This window comes from Monodelphis domestica, chromosome 2 (genome assembly GCF_027887165.1).
Source record: "Monodelphis domestica isolate mMonDom1 chromosome 2, mMonDom1.pri, whole genome shotgun sequence".
Classification (NCBI taxonomy): Eukaryota; Metazoa; Chordata; class Mammalia; order Didelphimorphia; family Didelphidae; genus Monodelphis; species Monodelphis domestica.
Genome location: NC_077228.1, coordinates 164,961,299 through 164,980,664, shown reverse-complemented (window position 1 = coordinate 164,980,664; position 19,366 = coordinate 164,961,299). Strand labels below are relative to the sequence as shown.

General features: G+C 41.4%; 1 protein-coding gene across 2 annotated transcripts in view; it reads right to left on the bottom strand.

Moving 5' to 3' along the window:
* Nucleotides 1–3,856: 3,856 nt before the first annotated feature.
* SLAMF9 (SLAM family member 9) overlaps nt 3,857–19,366 on the bottom strand; it is a 29,506-nt gene continuing 13,996 nt past the window's right edge. Inside the window, exons 2-5 of one of the 2 annotated variants that reach the window (XM_007481660.3) lie at nt 9,143–9,251; nt 7,322–7,669; nt 4,945–5,214; nt 3,857–4,284 (exon numbers count right to left, since the gene is read on the bottom strand). In XM_007481660.3, the coding sequence (XP_007481722.1) occupies nt 4,079–4,284; nt 4,945–5,214; nt 7,322–7,669; nt 9,143–9,203 (885 nt within the window). In that variant the 5' untranslated portion in view covers nt 9,204–9,251 and the 3' untranslated portion in view covers nt 3,857–4,078. Of the gene's footprint in view, nt 4,285–4,944; nt 5,215–7,321; nt 7,670–9,142; nt 9,321–19,366 lie in introns of those variants that run through there. The other variant, XM_016430279.2, reaches the window with a different exon arrangement.

Below are 19,366 nucleotides of genomic sequence, written 5' to 3'. Positions count from 1 at the left end.
GATCCTTGGTTTGGTCCACTAAAGAGCTCCTTCTAGCCTGACTTGTTTCTATACTTTCATGGATCAGAGAACTCATCATTGGGTTTGGGGAGGATTCTTTCCAGTGATGTCAACTGCAACCTGTACACCTTTTTTTCATCTTATTTATTCTGTATGCTGTATTTGATAAAGAAAGCATCACCAGGTTTACCATCCAATATGGTAGGAGCCTTCCCTTAAGTCTTTTCTACAAACACCCATGAAGCATGAAGGTTGTCCATCAATTATCCCTTGGTCTCTCTGTATTGCAAATGGAATGCCTTCCCAAGCCTTCCTCCCATCCTAGATTTAAAGGAAACATTTTGCTGTATTGAATCAATACATATACATGTCCACAAATGATAAGAAAAAGGGAATTTTTATTCTCTACTTCTTTCATTGTTATGTCAAAGTTGAAATCTATCTATTAATCACTGGGTCTGGACATTTGATCAGTTCCAAATCTATTTAACTGTGCTGTTGTCCAGTATATCTCTCTAGGTCAGTGTCTCAAGGGAGTACAAGTAATGATTGCCTATGTTGTTTGCTTAGGTCTTTGCTGTGCTATGCAACTTTTAACCATTCTTGATACATCTGTATACCAAGCATTTAAAAAGCTCAGTGGTCTAAGGTATCAATGATTGCCTCAATTTGGATGTTCCCTCCATTGATAGAAATCATAACCCTTCCAAGTATGTCCATCTTGTGCAACTCTTATTGACTTCTTATCACAAGGAATCCACCAAACAGACTAAAGGTCTTCCTTGATTCCTCTTGGTATTAAAAAATGCCAGTGGAATACTCAAGGTTTCTCAAGAATGCCAAATGGAGCATCTTTGCACATAATAATTGCTTGATATTTATTAAATGGAATTTTATGGAACATTCATATATGTGGGCTTCATGGATGGATTGCATCTGAGTTGATGGAAGCAAGGAACTTCGCTACAGAAAGATGACTGGAAGAGAGTTTCTGCTAGTCATGAGAAACTAGTAAAAACAAAGGCACGGGGAGAGCAGGATGCAGCTGGGGACACAAAAAAGTAACTCAGTTTATTTGAACATATAGTACACAAATGGAAGTTGCATGAAATAAAATTGGGCAGTTAGACTGAAATCAGATTTTGGGGAGCCTTGCGTATAAAAGTTAGGCATTTATAATTTGATAGCAATGCAAAGTAGCCAGGGGTATGCTGGTAAGTGTTTAATGACCAACTCTCCAGGAAAAAAGAAATGTATGCATGACACACTTTAAAAAAAAAATAAAAACCTTTCCCTACTGTCTTAGAATCAGTACTGTGTATTGATTCCAAGGTAGAAGAGTGGTAAGGGCTAGGCATTGGGGGGTTAAGTGACTTGCTCAGGGTCACACAGCTAGGAAGTATCTGAGGCCAAATTTGAACCTAGGACCTCCTGTCTCTAAGCGTGGCTCTCTATCCACTGAGCCATCAAGCTGTCCCCAGTATGACACAATTTAAAGTTAAATATGCATTATTTTTTCCTATTACTTTTAAATGTCTCAATAATTAACAAAAAATCAAACCCTAATTCAAAATAATTATAGATTTCTAAGATATAAATGCTCACATTGAAAATTTAACAAGCCTCTAGATCTATTCCTAGAACATCCTTCAAAGTAGCTTAGAGAACTCACCCCCAGACCAAAAAGACCTGAGTTCTAATATCTCTGAGATCTAATTCTATGACTACAGGAAAATCATAGAGATTGACCTAGAAGGATTCTTGCAGGTGATCAAGTCCAGCCCTCTAATGTTATAGAGGAAGAAACTGAGGCCCAGGGATGAAGTGACTTTGCCAAGAAGTCACACATTAAATATCTCAGATGAGTTTCAATAACAGGTCTTCCTGACTCTACATCCCACTACATCATGCTGCCTCTCAGTTAAATCACTCATCCTCTCCATGTTTTAGGACCTAGAGAATAGGCATCTTTTTAAGGCTAAAAGTTACAAAGGAGGTGCCAACTTGAATTAATAGAAGGAAGTTCCTCATTAAAAGTACCTTTCACCTATGCAATGAACAGGGCTCTTCTTTTTCCCTTGGTATGGGAGATATCTTCTCTCTAAGTTCTTGTAGTAGGTAACTGTTACCAAATATATTTTCTACAACACAGAAATTATGGAGGTAAAAACCCAAGTTGTATTATTACACTCAAGCATAGGTTCACCCCAATTAGGATTCTTACAGGTCCCTTTCTAGGAAAAATTATATCAGAGTGACTGAGAAATAATTCTTTTTCATATTACAGTCTTTTACATTCCTCTTTGGCCATAAGAGTTAAGGAGTAGATAGATCCATGATCCCATTCTTCCTTCAGTCACAAAAGTGGAGCAATCTTAGTTAAACAGAGCCATAATCTCATATATCTCCTAAGGTAACAAACCATCTTGAATCTATAGATAAACTAAACCAGGTTACAGATTAAACTATATTTAGAGGATTCACAAATAGGTCAATTGAGGAAGAGGATTTACATGTTGCCAAGCAGTCAGGGACAGTGGAGAGTCATCCCTCTGGTTTTTTGTATAAGGAATATTTAAGGCTCTTAAGTAAATTTTTACATCTCAAGAAATAGCTTTTGTCGAGATAAGGTCAATATTAAAACAGACTTTTAGTTAGTCAAAATTTGTTAGCAGAATGACCCTGAATCTCAAATTTAAAAAATTCCCATAATACCTTGACAGATAAATGGGGAGCCATTAAAAGTATTTTTTTGTTTTGCTTAACATCCAAATACAAGTGTCATTTGAATAATTCCATCTTTGCCTCAGCTGAACTAAAGGGGAAAGAGATCTGTCTACACGTGTACCAAGATGAGAAGGATCAAAGGGTCTTGAGAGGCCCTGAGTGATGATAACAGCTGGTCCCAAGTCACAATAATTCTGGGTGGAGCTAAGGGAAGCTTGAGCAAATAAAGAAGGAAGGGTATGGAGGGAAGAAAGCAGAGGATATTTCTGGTTCCTTCTTACCTGGAGTCTTTTCTCAAGTTGAATTGCCCCAGACCTGAAGAAGTGATGAACTCAAGGGTGAATGTTTTGTGGACTCATCTACAAAAGTTGCAAGGATTCTGAGATTGAAGAGGTAGACCATGGTTCCAGGAAAGGTGAAGACTATACCTTCCCTACAAGGTTCCCTTCCTTCCCCAAACTAAAATTCCCCCTTTTTTTATAAACCCTTACCTTGTGTCTTAGAGGATGGAACAATACTGTATATTGGTTCCAAGGCAGAAGAGTGGTAAGGACTAGGAAATGGGAGTAAAGTGACTTGCCCAGGGTCACACAGCTGGGAAGTGTCTGAGGCCAGATTTGAATCAAGACCTCCTGTCTCTAGTCCTGGCTCTCAATCCACTGAGCTACCCAGCTGCCCCCTAAAATTCCCCTCTTAAAGATTCCTTTGATTAAGTTTAGAATTTCCTGTTAAATTTCTAAAGGCAAATTCTCTTGGGAGAATTAGCACATTAAGCCACTAACATTTAATGTAAATGAATATGTCAGATTTACTTTTCTTCCACATTGAAGATTGACAGAGCAAGACCAGGAAGGAAATGCTGCAAGAAGGAAAAGAGTCCTTAATAGAATAAGGAGATAATTTTCAATGAAGTCAAGCCCACCATAGGGCAAAGAATAGATTGACAGGCTCAAGGCAAAACTGTTCCTGAAATGATTTTCTTTCTTCTTTAAATTGCTCCATTGTTCTCTTTCATTTAGGGCATCACTTTCATTTCCCAATATCTCTCTCTCCCTTCCTCACTCACAGTGCCATCTTTACAGTAAAGAATTTTTAAAAATAGAAGGGGGAAAAAACAATTCTGAAGTGATTTGCATTCAATTTGACTTTATTGTTTGACCTTTCCTAAGACAGCAAAAATCTTTGGAGTTCTGTACTGATGGCTGATGATGAGGGGGAGAAAAGTATCTGAGAAAGTATTTGCAGGGAGGTTCCTGAAGAGGAAATGCATAGCAAGGGATGGGATGGAGTGGCCCTTCCCTGTCCAGGGCCTAGACCCCAAGCCGGACCACCATTCAAGGATGTGGCATGGTTATGGAAACTCTTTTACTTGGAGGTTTTCTCGTTTCACTCCCTTCCTCAGCTTCAACCCCCTGTGAATTCTTCTTGTGGCCGACTCTTTATTTTTTATTAGATGTCTAGTTACAATAATCCCAACAATTAAGAACCCAAAGAGTAACAGGATAAAAAGTCCCTTCACCAGGGATGAACATGATGTTGAAGATGAAACTTTGGGTCCTAGAATAGGGAACAGAGAGAGAAGAGCCAGTCAGTGGGAGAGAACCAAATGGTAGAGTGAAGAGGGCACTTCCCAAAAAGAAAGGAGAGGTCAAGGGAACTTGAACCTGTCTTCCTCCACTGAGAGAAGAATTTTGACCACCAAAACTAAATGGGAGATTAAGAAAGCTGTAATAGCTCACAAAGGGGACAGAAACATCCCTCCATACCAGAGTCTTTCAGTCCAGACAAGCTGATATTTCTTTACTGGGAATTCTCTAAACTCAGCTGACTCCCTCCCCAGAAACTTAGAGCCTAAACTAAGGCTGGAATCCCATTGGGAAGGGAATTGGAGAATCCCCAGGACAGTTGACAGGTCTCCAGAGAGGTAAGAAACCTGGGAGATTGACAGAGAAGCATCTGGAGGCCTATTTCTGGGCATTAAATGAGAGAAGGGGACAGGATGATTGAGAGTGGAGATTTGGGTCAGGGTTGGGGCACTGTGGGAGATGTGGGGAGGAGGGCTCAGCTTTTCCCAAGAGAGTTTGAAATAATCTTCACTTGAGAGAAGGTGCTGCTGAGAAAACAAAACTAGGGGTAAGGGTGGCCCATTCTCCCTGAATGAAGACTGCTCAGGGTATTTCCTTGGGGTTCGAGGGAGGTGGCAATGGAGCCAGTTACCTGTACAGAACTGTTCGACTGGGAGGGAGTGGGAACTGAAGCTGACAGGGTTTCTGACTATGCAGGTTGAAGTCCAGTCACTGTCTCCAGGCCTCCAGGAGAGGTGGAGGACAGAGCCCCCATCAGACACAATAGCTCCTGGATCCAGGGATGTCCAGCTGAACTCCTCCTCATCTCCTTTCCCATCTACATGACATTTTAAGGTAACATTACACACGGACTCCTCAGAGATCTCCAAGATCACAGTGACTTTGGGCTTTGGAAGTCGTCCTGAAAGAGAATATGAAGACCCTTGGAATCAAGGATTTACACTTTTTCTTGGTGTTGTGGAAAGGATGTTGGATCTGGAATCAGCTCTCAAATCTCAGTTCCAATCTTAGGTCTTCCATTTACTATCTGTGTGACCCTGGGTAAGTCATTTCTCTTTTCTGAGCCTCAGTTTCTTCATCTGTAAAAAGACTGTGGATAAGATCAATGAAATCAAATTCAAATAGAAGAGAAACTACTAAGCTGTACATAAAGATTCCTACAGGTTACATATTGACTTAAAGTGACACATTAACATTATCTATGCTCTATTTTAAAAATTTGTTTAAAAGATACTTTCTAATTACAATGTAATCTTATTTCTACAGCACTCCATACTGTTCCAGACTCTGTGCTTGACACCTCTAGACTAAGATGACAACAGATAGAAGAATTTCAGTCTCACTTTCTGGGAGCTAGTTCTTTCCCCTTAAAAACTCAATTCAACTTTAGATTATGAATTAGTTAAAGCCTGTCTTTTTGTATCATCACCTCTCCTTTAGTCAATCAACACATTTTTGTTGAGCACTTACAATATGCCAGGCAATATGTAGATACCAAGACAAAAATGAAGCATCCCCTGTCCCTAAGGTGCTTACAAACTTTCAAGGAGAGATGAACAAAAATAGAAATATTTGTTTGTTGTATGTTGTATGACATACATGTACAAAATAGAAATAAGATCATTTTAGGAGAAAGACTTCATTTAAAAACTAGTGTTTAGGGGGCAACTGGGTAGATCAGTGGATGGAGAGCCAGGTCTAGAGATGGGAGGTTCTAGGTGCAAATCTGGCCTCTGACACTTCCCAGCTGTGTGACCCTGGGCAAGTCACTTAACCCCCATTGCCTAGTCCTTACCACTCTTCTGCCTTGGAACCAATAAACAATATTGATTCTAAGACGAGAATGTAAGGGTTTAAAAAATGAAATAAAAATCTAGTGTTTATGTGGAGCCCTCTGCCTGCTTTTTGTCCCTCTTTCCTTAACAATTCAAGAACCACTCTTTCCCTTCCTCCCTTCTTCCTTCCTTCCCAATTCCCCCAGATTCCAAATCTCAATAAAAATAACAGTAAAGGGGGCAACTGGGTGGCTCAGTGGATTGAGAGCCAGGCCTAGAGATGGGAGGTCCTAGGTTCAAATCTGGCCTCAGACACTTCCCAGCTGTGTGACCCTGGGCAAGTCACTTGACCCCCATTGCCTAGCCCTTACCACTCTTCTGCCTTGGAGTCAATATACAGTATTGACTCCAAGACAGAAGGTAAGGGTTTTAATAAAAAATAAATAAAAATAAAAAATAAAAATAACAGTAAAATTTATGATGTTTTAGGACAAATGCAAAGAAGTAAATCTCTAATAATGGAATTTCCATCAGTGAGAGATATTTTTTCAACATTGCCTTGGAGCTGAATGCCAATTTTGTGCATGTCAGGCTATGTAACAGAATTGCCTCCTTTTTGCTGGGATGGTCAGAGAAGGAAAAGAATGGGTAAGGGAGGTTTTGGATGTAAAAAAACAAAGAGGCTACAATAATTTATATGCCCTCAGAGGGTGGGATGCCCAACCCTTGAGTTGTCTTCAGAGAGACCACTCCATAGAAGTGAGGTTTTCAGCTCTTGTCTCTATGGCAGATTAGAGGAACACATACCTATGTTGGATACTGGCTCTGTCACTTCACTATTATGTCATTTTATGACTTGGGTAACTTTGTACACATCATAGCCTTCTCTGAGCCTGTTTCCTCATCTGTAAAATTAAGGGCTTGAACTTGACCTCAAGGTCCCTCTCAGTTCTAAATCTGTGATCCTGTGATCTATCTGAACTTGTGCCTACTGCCTTTCACTCCCTTGGAGTTAGGACTGACACTTTGGTTGTTTCCTCGATCTTCGATGGGAGCTTTGGCATCAGTATGCCCAACTGGTTGTGGATCAACCCTAGGGTAGCTTAGGTAAAGGGAAGGTGAAGGAAAGAATGGCCAGAGACTCCTTCTGCCTCCCTCCCAGATAAAGCTCCTGGAGCAAATTCTGGAGAAATCAGACATCTGATCCACCCCACCCTACCCTGCCAAACTCACGGTAGACACGTAGAATGAACTTTTGAGTGATGGTGCCAGGAAAACCTTCAAAGTTCATCTCTGCTCTATAGGTTCCCTCATCCTCCTTGCTCAGGTTGCTGATATGCAGGGAGTAGGTATGGTCAGAAATATTCACAATGACATTGTACCGAGGGTCAGGTACTATGCTGATCGATGGCTCTTTCATGGCTTCTTGTTGAATCACGGCAAGAGTCGAATGGAAACTCCAAATTATTTTCTCAATTTCTTCACCTTCTTCGATATTCACAGGGAGGCTGACTGACTCCCCCAAGACCAACATAAGCTCCTTGGAATCAAGCTCCTCCTGTTCTCCAGATTGTCCTTTTCCTTAAGGATATAATAACCATAACTGATGTTTTTATGGAACTTTAAAATTTGCAAAATTCTTTACATAAACTTTCCATTTAAACTTCATAGTGCCTCTCTGAAACAATTAATACAGATATTATTACCCTTATTTTACAAATGAGAAAATTGGGGTTGAAAAAGGTCAGTCATACAGTTAGTAAGTGCCAGAGGTCAAAATTGAACCCAGGTCTTACTGACTCCAAGTCCAACACTCTGTCCTTGAAGCACCAACTTGTCGCTTTCTGACTCAGCTAAAGTTCTCAATCTAAGGCCAGTGGACTTCCTGGGATGAGATCTGATCCAATCCAATAAACATTCATTAAGACTTACCATGTGCCAGGCACTGTGCTAAAGGCTGGGGATACAATGAATAAAAGACAGTCTCTGCCCTCAAGGAGCTTACAATCTGAAGGATTTTTCTAATAGATTCTAAAGGATCTTCTCTGAGGATCCCCTTTGGCTTTGTTTCTCAAATCTATGTCCTGTGATTCCTACTAGCTGTTATCCTAAGAGTTTCTTGGTATTGTTTAAAGTCAATATAGATAGGAAATGGAATATAAAATATTATAACATCTGTAAATAAATATATTTATTTGTGCGTATGCATGTATGTGTGTATACACACACACACATACACATATTCCAAGTGTAAGTACACAGCCTAGCAGATAGCAGCAGATTAACAAATAGATGTTAGTTGATTATTATACAGCTCTGTGCTAATAAATTTGGTCCAAATACCTGCTGAGCTCTTAACTGGGTTTTCAAATAACTATGAAATTCTACAGATACTGTATCTAATTTGATCCTCATAAAGGAGTAAAAGAGGTCCAAGATCAATAAAGAGGTCTTTCTCTAAGGAGTAGTCATTAACTAGCTAAAATGCCAAGCAGGCTGCCAGTATGGATTGTTGGGACCCAGGGAGAACTCAGCTCTCTTTCATACCCAAAGGGCCTCTATAAGGCTGAGTGAGGCCAGAGAAAATCCTGGTTTGAGGGTGACATCTGTTTGATAACGCCTGCTGTCTTTGAAGCCCAAGGAGTTGGACAGACAGTTCTAAAAGGGAAGCTTCTCCCATTTATAAAATGAGGTTCTTTAAGGGTCCTTAACGATGGCCCTGTTTTTTGTTCCTGTTTTACCCAAAGTAATAAAGCCTCTAGCTCTTTCCAGCCATTCAAACCTGCTCTAAGGTCTCCCACACAGTAATCTTACTGGCCTCAGAGTCCAGCAGAGAGAGAAAATATACACTTGGAACTGAGAGATGCTGTCTTTGAGTGCATCTGGCTCCTTCAAGAGAAAGAGTCTCTAAGGGCTGAATTCTCCATGGGGCTAGCAATAGCCTGCTCCTGTCCACACTTCTATCCTTAGACACTTTATTCACCAGATGAAACCTTAACCAAAGGGAAAAGAGAGAGCGGTATACAGGAAAAGGAATGAGTCGTTCTTACTTACCTTCCTGGGGGCCAAGAAGCACGAGGAAGAAGAGCCATGGAGGAACCTTCATCCAGGCCATGCCCTAGATCTGGCTCCAAGCAACCTTCAGGACACAGTGCCTCAGGAGCTGTAAGGTGTGTTAAAGAAAAGATAGCTAGTCAAGAGGAAAAGAGGGACAGAAAGCAGTTGGCTGATGGAGCTGGTATAAGGGAAGTGGCATAGCTCTCTAGCTTCCTCTTATTTGTACCCAAAGGCCAGGTTCCCCCTTCTGTGACTTAGATTTTGGAAAATAATCTCTTTCCACACCAGATATTTTATTCTGATTTTGATCCAGATTTCTCCTTACTCTTCTTCAAGGTCCAACATATCCAACCAGTAAAGTTCATTTTGACCCTCTCCATAAAGTCTGTTCTGACCCCCTCAGCCTATTGGGATTTTGCTTACCTTTTAATTAATATAGTCATTATTGCAGCTCTCCCATTTGGCAGGCCACATGGAAAGACATCTGGGATGGAGTAGAAAGCTGTGTGGAGAATGTTTTGGAGGAAGGAAATTTGGGGTGGGTAGACCAATTAGAATCCTACTGCAATAGTTTAGGTGAGAAGCAAAAGATGGTAGCATAATGGTGTTCTTAACTAATAGCTTTGAAATTTGGCTTTTGTCCTATCCATCATGACTCTCAGCCTACAAAGCTTTCTTCAGTCTTCAGGCTAAGGCTTAGCTCTTTCCCATAATCAGATGGAAGCTTAGAAGCTTAGGTTAAGATCAGATCTGCCCTTTGACCTATTTTTACATTTCTTTTGTTAACAACTTTTTCCTGTTCTGGGTCTTCCTGGCTTCAAGACCAGCTTTATGCTCACAACTCAGGGTGCTTTGTTCTGGCCAATAGTAAAAAGGAAGAACTATATTGCTCAGGATCATACCTGGGGAAGAGAATAAGAGAAGTTAAATGCCCAACAACTAGATGACTTGATAGATAGAGTGTTAGGCCCAGAATCATGAATATCTAGGTTCAAATCTGACCTCAGACACATAGTAGTTGTGTGACCCTGGACAACTCACTTAACTAGTAGTAGTAGTAGTTTCTCAGTGTCCGAGAATGACAATTGTCTTTGTGCATTTTCATCTACGGTGTACCCTCATGTGGCTTTGCAGTCCAAAGGCTGAGGCACAGAGTTTGTGGCACATGGGGCATGGGACGCCAGTTGTTACGGGAGGTGCGGTTGTGGCCTGGTGTCGGCATTCACGTGCAGTGGCAAGATGTCGACGTCGTTCATCTTCAAAGGTGGTGGCAGCATGGTTAATGTGGGTTTGCCAGCTGCTTCTGTCAGAGGCAGCGAGTTCTAGTTGCTTTGGTGTCATGCCAGCCCACTTCCAGTTGGACTTTAGCTGATCCTTGTATCTTTTCTTTGGTCGGCCTTGTTTCCTGAGTCCAGCTGACAGTTCACCATAGAATACCTGTCTTGGTATTCGCTGTGGGTCCATGCGGATGACGTGTCCAGACCATCGTAGCTGGCTTTTGAGGACCATGACTTCGATGCTGGTGGAGTTGGCTCTGTCGAGGACTTCCTGATTGGTGATTCGGTCCTGCCATCGGATCCTCATGATTGACCAGAGAGAGCTTTGGTGGAATTGCTCCAGCTGTTTCATGGGCTTCCAGTACAGTGTCCGTGTCTCACAACCGTACAGGAGCAAGCTGAGGACCACTGCGTTATACACTTTGAGCTTCGTCGCCGTACTTACACCGCTGTGTTGGAGGACTTTGCAGGGCAGCCACCCGAGTGCCTGGCTGGCCTTTTGGATCCTGGCATTGATCTCATGGTCTAGGGACCCGTCGTTGGCGATGGTGCTGCCCAGGTACTTGAAAGTGTTGACATTAGAAAGCTGCGTGCTGTCGATTGTAATGCATGGCTGGTTAGTTGGCCTCCCTGGTGCAGGTTGGAACAGCACCTCTGTTTTGCTGAGGCTGATAGTCAGGCCAAACAGTTTTGTTGCAGTAGAGAACCTGTCCACAATGGTTTGGAGATGATTTTCTTGGTGGGCCATGAGAGCACAGTCATCTGCGAAGAGAGCTTCCAGGATGAGTCTCTCTGTTGTCTTTGTTTTTGCAGTCAGGCAGCGAAGTTCGAATAGTGAGCCATCCAGTCGGTATTTGATGTAGACGCCCAGGTCTAGATCCATCACAGCATGTCGTAATACTTGGGTGAAAAATAGGTTGAATAGTACTGGAGTGAGGACACAGCCTTGTTTCATGCCATTGGAGATGTTGAAGCAATCGGAAGTCTCTCCACCAGATAGGACTTCTCCTGTCATGTCGACATGAAAGAGCTGGATCAGTTTGACGAATTTTGCTGGGCAGTCGAGCTTGCTAAAGATCAACCACAATGCGTCCCTGTTCACTGTGTTGAATGCCTTCATCAGGTCTATGAAGACAATGTAGAGACTCAGGTTCTGCTCAAGGCATTTTTCCTGCATTTGCCTCACTGTGAAGACCATGTCGATGGTGCTGCAATCTGGTCAGAAGCCACATTGTGATTCAGGCAGGTTCTGCTCTGAAACAATTGACAGGAGTCTGTTGAGTATAACACGGGCGAGGATCTTTCCAGCAGTGGAGAGTAGTGAGATGCCTCTGTAGTTGTCACAGGCTGCTCATGAGCCTTTGTTCTTGTATAGGGCTACGATGGAGGCATCTCTGAGTTCTGAGGGCATGTCTTCCTCTTCCCATATGCTGGTCAGCACTATGTGGAATGCCTGAAGCACCTTTCCATTTAAGGCCTTGTACACCTCGGTTGGGATCCCATCTTTACCGGGTGCCTTGCCTGTACTCATTTGTTTAATGGCTTTTTGGACTTCCTCTATTGAAGGAGGGACATCAAGTTGTTTAATGGTGTGGTTTTGGGGGATCTGGTTAAGGGCGCTTTGGTCGACTGAAGAAGGTCAGTCGAGAAGCTGACTGAAGTGTTCTTTCCACCTGTTGCTGATGCCTTTTTTATCTTTTATGAGAGTGTCACCGTCAGAGGATAGCAAGGGAGTGGTGGTGGGTTTTAATGGCCCATAGACAGTCTTGAGGGCACTGAAAAATTGTTTGTAGTTTTTTGTATCAGCAAAGCGCTGGATTTCTTCTGCCTTTTTTTCCCCACCATTGGTCTTGCATCTTCCTGATCTCACGCTGCGCCGTGGCTTGGAGAGACTTGAATCTGTCCTTTTTAGGAGCAGAGTTTGGGTTATTTTGCTACTCCATAAAGGCTTTGTTCTTTTTGCTCAATAGGTCTTCAATAGCAGTGTTGTTCTCGTGGAACCAGTCCTGGTGCTTGCATTGTTTGGGGCCTAGGACTGCCTTTGATGTTTCCTTCACTGCATCTCTGAACTGGTTCCATTTCCCGGTTGAGCTTCCAGTGAGTGGTCCCTTGACAGACAGCTTGTCGTCCAGGCAGGACTGGAATGTTTGCAAATAAGATGGATATCTAAGACGACTCACATTGTAAAATGTGCGAACTGTCTGGGCACGTTTTGGATGGCGAGGAGCAATGCACATTTGAAGAGTCGCTCTAACCAATCAGTGGTCTGTCCAGCATTCAGCTCCTCTCATGGCTCTGGTGATCTTTACATCCTGGATGTCTCGCAGGTGTACAATGATGTAGTCAATGAGATGCCACTGTTTTGATCTTGGGTGCATCCACGTTGTTTTATATTTGTTTGCCATTCTGAACACAGTGTTTGTGATGGTGAGTTCGAACTCTGAGCATTTGCTGAGTAGCAGTAGGCCGTTGTTGTTCATTTTGCCCATGCTGTGTTTGCCGAGCACTCCTTTCCATCTTTCAACTACTCCATTGGAGAAAGAAATGGCAAACTATTCTAAGATATAGTTTCCACCCCTGATATAGAGAATGGAGTTTTGAGCAGTTAGGTGCTAAAATGGATAGAGTGAAATCAAGAAGATTCATCTTTCTGAGTTCAAATCTAGCTTCAGACACTTAATGGTTATGTGACCCTGGGCAAGTAACTTAACTCTGCTTGCCTCAGTTTCCTCATTTGTAAAATGGTCCAGAGAAGGAAACCATTCTAGGACCTTTGCCAAGAAAACTCCATGGACAGTATGATCCACAGGGTCACAAAGAGTTGAACAAAACTGAATAACAAGACAGAAGTCTTCTTCATCCTTCTCCCACTAGTCTAACTTTCTCAGGCTAAAATAAGTGATGATAGTCCTTGTTCTAAAGGCAATCTATTTTTCTTCTTTCCCAAACAATGACCACTCTCTAGAGGAATATGGTTAGAGACCACCATGGGGCATGGGATAACTGTTGGCTTGCCTCTCTTAAGTCAACAGTTCCCAGTTTTTACACTTTTGAGAAAAGGGGTATCTCTACTATGGCATATATTTTTCCTTACACTTTGTATGGTAATCCCAAAATCCTCAGATTTTCTGAGTCTGCCCTTTCTTGAAATCGGATGTCTTTACTTTTGATATTCTTTTTCCCTGCCTCCTTGTCCCTGATAAATTTTGCCTCTTTCCCCCCAATCCCTTTATGGGAACTGCTGGTGTGTATCCAAACTTTTCCTAGTTGGAAATTTTCTCTTAACTAATAATCCATGCCTGACTAGACAACTGGGTAACCCAAAGGATAGAGCACTGGGCCTGAAGTCAGAAAGACCTGAGTTCAAATCCAGTCTCAGGTACTCACTAGCTGTGCGACCTTAGCAATTCACTCAACTCTATTTGCTTCAGTTTTATCAACAGTATGAAATGGGGATAATAATAGCACCTACCTCTCAAGTTTGTTTTGAAGAACAAATGAAATGATATTTGTAAAAAGTGTTCTACACAGAGAGAGAAATTCCATTTAAAATCACCCTAGACAATATAAAATACTTAGGAATCTATCTGCCGAAACAAACACAGGAACTATATGAACACAACTATAAAACACTTTCCACACAGCTAAAACTAGATCTAAACAATTGGAAAAACATTGATTGCTCATGTGTAGGATGAGCTAACATAATAAAAATGACAATCCTACCCAAATTAATTTACTTATTTAGTGCCATACCCATTGAACTACCAAAAAACTTCTTTAGTGAATTAGAAAAAACCATAACTAAGTTCATTTAGAAGAGCAAAAGATCAAGGATAGGAAATCATGAAAAAAAATGCAAAGGAAGGAGGACTTGCAGTCCCAGATCTCAAACTATACTATAAAGCAGTGGTTATCAAAACAATTTGGTACTGGCTAAGAGACAGAAAGGAGGATCAGTGGAATAGACTTGGCGTAAATGATCTCAGCAAGACAGTTTATGACAAACCCAAAGACCCCAGCTTTTGGGACAAAAATCCATTATTTGATAAAAACTGCTGGGAAAATTGGAAGACAGTGTGGGAGAGATTAGGTTTGGATCAACACCTCACACCCTACACCAAGATAAATTCAGAATGGGTGAATGACTTGAATATAAAGAAGGAAACTATAAGTAATTTAGGTGAACACAGAATAGTATACCTGTTAGACCTTTGGGAAGGGAAAGGTTTTAAAACCAATCAAGACTTAGAGTCACAAAATGTAAAATAAATAATTTTGACTACATCAAATTAAAAAGTTTTTGTACAAACAAAACCAATGTAACTAAAATCAGAAGGGTAGCAACAAATTGGGAAACAATCTTCATAAAAACCTCTGACAAAGGTTTAATTTCTCAAATTTACAAAGAGCTAAATCAATTGTACAAAAAACCAAGCCATTCTCCAATTGATAAATGGGCAAGGGACATGAACAGGCAGTTCTCAGCCAAAGAAATCAAAACTATTAATAAGCACATGAAAAAGTGTTCTACATCTCTTATAATCAGAGAGATGCAAATCAAAACAACTCCGAGGTATCACCTCACACCTAGCAGATTGGCTAACATAACAGCTATGGAAAGTAGTGAATGCTGGAGGGGATGTGGCAAAGTAGGGACACTAATTCATTGCTGGTGGAGTTGTGAATTAATCCAACCATTCTGGAGGGCAATTTGGAACTATGCCCAAAGGGCGATAAAAGACTGTCTGCCCTTTGATCCAGCCATAGCACTACTGGGCTTGTACCCCAAAGAGATAATAAGGAAAAAGACTTGTACAAGAATATTCACAGCTGCACTCTTTGTGGTGGCCAAAAATTGGAAAACAAGGGGATGCCCATCAATTGGGGAATGGCTGAACAAATTGTGGTATATGTTGGTGATGGAATACTATTGTGCTAAAAGGAATAATAAAGTGGAGGAATTCCATGGAGACTGGAACACCCTCCAGGAAGTGATGCAGAGCGAAAGGAGCAGAACCAGGAAAACATTGTACAAAGAGACTGATACATTGTGGTACAATCGAAGGTAATGGACTTCTCCATTAATGTAAATGCAATGTCCCTGAACAGTCTGCAGGGATCTAGGAGAAAAAACACTATCCACAAGCAGAGGATAAACTGTGGGAGTAAAAACACCGATGAAAAGCAACTGTTTGACTACAGGGGTGGAGGGGATATGATTGAGGAAAGACTCTGAATGAACACTCTAATGCAAATACCAACAACATGGAAATGGGTTTGAATCAAGAACACATGTGATACCCAGTGGAATTGCATGTCGGCTGTGGGAGAGGTGGTGGGAGGAGGGGAGGGAAGAAAAGAAAATGATCTTTGTTTCCAGTGAATAATGTTTGGAAATGACCAAATTAAAAAAAAAAAGTGTTCTACACAGAGCCTGGCATAGAGTAGGTGTTAGTTCAAAACAACTTCCTTTGACATCAGAAGTGTGGCAAACAGCTAGTCAGATATGCTGAGGAAGAAGGCTCTGTAGCTCACCACCAAGACCCTGGCCTCCTTTTCTGTCCGTGTACTGGTCAGTGAAGGTTGCCATCACCCAAATGGAGAAGTCATTCTATCCTGGATGCTATGTCAGAAGGGAACTTGTCCATATTATCTCTTCCTTATCCTTTTGTGGTCTGAAGATTCTCATAAGTCCAGAGTTTCCCATAAGCCCCTTTCCCCTGCTGGTTGTCATGGACTATGGGCTATCCTTCAAAAAATTTCTTGACTGCTTTGTCTCTCTGGTGACAATAATACAGACGTGCCTTCCTCCCATCTCTTTCCCTTTACTACTCATGTATGTCTGAGTAAGCACTTTGCCCTCTGTGTTAAAATGCATCAAATAAAGCCCTATTGCTTTTAGCTTCATCAGCTGCTTTGCTTCTCCTGGGGAAAATCTTTAAGTTCCACCCCCAACCCTCCTAAAAAGCAGCTACAACAGATTGGAACAATTTGGGACTTCCTTATAGGTAAAGGAAGGAGAAAGGGATAAGCATTTATACAGGTTGTAGGCACTATGCTAAGCACCTTTTACAAATATCTCATTTTATTCTCACATCAACTGTAGGCTATAGGTTCTATTATAATTTTATAGTTGAGGAAACTGAGGCAAACAGAGGCTGAGTGACTTGACCAAGATTACTAGTAATTGTCTAAGGCTAGATTTTAATTCAGATCTTTCTGACCCCAAGCTCAGAAGGGATGCTTCCCAGCTGATTTTCAGTATGGTTTTTTAACTTTTACCAAAAATCTGCCCTTAATCTAAAACCAGTCAAATTATTTCTAAACTTTAAGCCCATAAACTGTCCAGGCAGAAGGGGAAGCACTGATGTTGCCATTGCTCTTGAATGTGCAATTTTTAAAACATTACTTTCTATAAATAGAAGATGAAAGATCTGTCAGGCTTTATAAATTAGTTGATGATTCAGCCTAAGCATCCAGTGGACAAAGTGCTGGACTGAGTGGGGAAAGGCCTCAGACATTTACTAGTCTAGTGGTCCCAGATTTGTGTGAGGATCAAGTGAGATAACAATTGTAAAGCACTTTGCAAACCTCAAAATGCTATTTAAATGGTAACTTTTATGATTAGGAAAGTTAATTTGCTTTTGAAAGACATCTGGAAAATAAAACTATACTTGCTAGAAGGAATCTTAGAAACCATCTAGTCCAAGCCTCTCTTATAAAGGAAGAAACTGAAGCCCAAGGAGGTCAAGTTACTTGTCCAAGGTCATCCAGCTAGTAAGTGTTCAGGCCAGATTTAAACTCTGGAAGATGAGTTTTCCTGATTCCAGAACTTGTATTCTATCCTCTGTCCTAGCCCAACAGGAATTCTTTCCATAGTAAATCATTCCAATTCATTTCAGCTAACATTTATTGAGTCCCTTGCTGTATGTGCTAGGCACCAGGTACCCATTCTACCATATACCCATGGATAAAAGCACAGAAAGTAACACAAAATAACTTCCAAGGGGGGAAAGAGCACTGGCAGAAGGGATAATTAGGGGAAATCTTATATTGAAGGTGATGACTGAGCTGAGCTTTGAAAGAAGCTAGAGATGTTGGAAGTACAGAACAGGAGAGAACTATTCTCCCCACAGAGAATCCCTATACAGTGACACAAGAGGCAATCCCAAGATGTATCCATCCATCTCTATTTAAAGACCTCCAGTAACAGGGAACTTTCGGGGTCTCAGGGCAAGTTCACTTTTGGATTGGCCTAATTGCTGAGAAGTTTATGCTTAAATTAAAAAAAAAAAGGTTGATCAGGGTGTTCCTTTTCCCCTGATCAATCAGTTGTATGGGTTATAAAGCATGGTCATAATTAATGTCTTTCAAGACACTAACTGGTTCCCAGTTTCTGGGTTATTAAATGATTTTCAAGGACTGGAGCCGCCCCCAAGGTGATTGGTTGGCTAGGGCTAAGGAGGATAGACTCATCAAAGGAACCATCCCTCTTTGGCAGTTCCTAAAAGAGAGCTGATAGATCACTCTTGTCCTTTTCTGTCCATTCCTATGTGGTGGACAGACCTCAGACAGCAGAGTAAACCTTTATTCTATACAGTGAGTGAGTGAGTGAGTGAGTGAGTGAATGAGGAAACCTTTCCATGTACACAGTTGCCTCCTCCAAGGAACTATTAATGGCTTTCTTGGGCAGAAGAAACACTTAGGAGTTTGGAAGTTCCAAGTTTAGTTCCTTCTGAGCAGAACTACTTTGCTTCATGTGTTTTGAATATCTATTTATGGGTGCTGTGAGTCCCTTGCCTGCTTTATGTATGTGCTGTGTCTGTTTATGGGATCCCATGAGTTCTTTGCATCATTTACATTATCTGTGGAGTGAATAAAGATTGTCCTAAAGCCAATATACATGTGTTGTACTGAGTGCTTGTACAGTAGTTGGGGACCCACATTAGTAGAAATCTATATACAAGCATATTGGGGAATTTTCTTGCAGTAAACTTAGGATGGGGACAAACCAAAGAGAAAAGGACCCTTGTGGGGGAGGGGATTCCCAAGAAGATTCATTTGTACTGTAATAAAGGGAGATAATCTGTGGGGAACTATTTCTGGTTGTGGTAAATGGATATACTCTGGCCTGACTAGAGATCCACTAGGGAAACTCTTGTGAATGACTAGTTGTAATGGAGATAGATGAGAGATAATGAGAGATAGAGGTAGAGAGATGCCCTTAGAGGGGTGCTATAGGGTGGCCTATTGATTACTGATGGCTAATAAGTCAAGATATTTCCTACCCTTCTCCTCCTTTCACCTCCCAGTTTCCCCCACGCCCTTTCTGCCTCCCTTTCCCCTCCCTCAATCTTAGTCAGCCACCTTCTACGTAACTCAGGGGAACTATGAGATTTCAGAGAAATATTCTTCACTCTTCCTTTCTCAAGTAAAGGGGTTTATTGGGAACAACTGGATGGAGAACTGAGGTAAGAGGGATAGGGGTGTCCCTAGTCTACAAGGAGAATTAAGAGGGTTTGGGAAATGTCACAACTGTGACTCAGAGACAGCCAGAGAGATGGAGGACAACTGTTAAATCTTCTTTCTTCTTCCAATTTCACAAAGCCACCAACAACTGTTAATTTCTTCTCAGATTAATTCCAGAAGTCCTCCCAAAGGTCTTTCTCTGATTTGATCAGAAAAAGTCAGTCTCTCTTGGTCAGGAACCCCAGAGAAGAAATCTCAGTTTCATAGTTTATCTCCCCTGGCCAGCTCCAACTACCTTTTCTGGGAACATTCTGTTTTGGAATATTCACCTTGATTGACAAATCAGATCCTTTACTTTGGTTTACATGCTTGGCTTGGCTTGTAAATCCTCTCTTTCTTCATGCCTCTTCCACAGTACCTAGAACTTAGGGGGCCCTATGTCACAGCTCATACTTATATCCAGCTGATACTT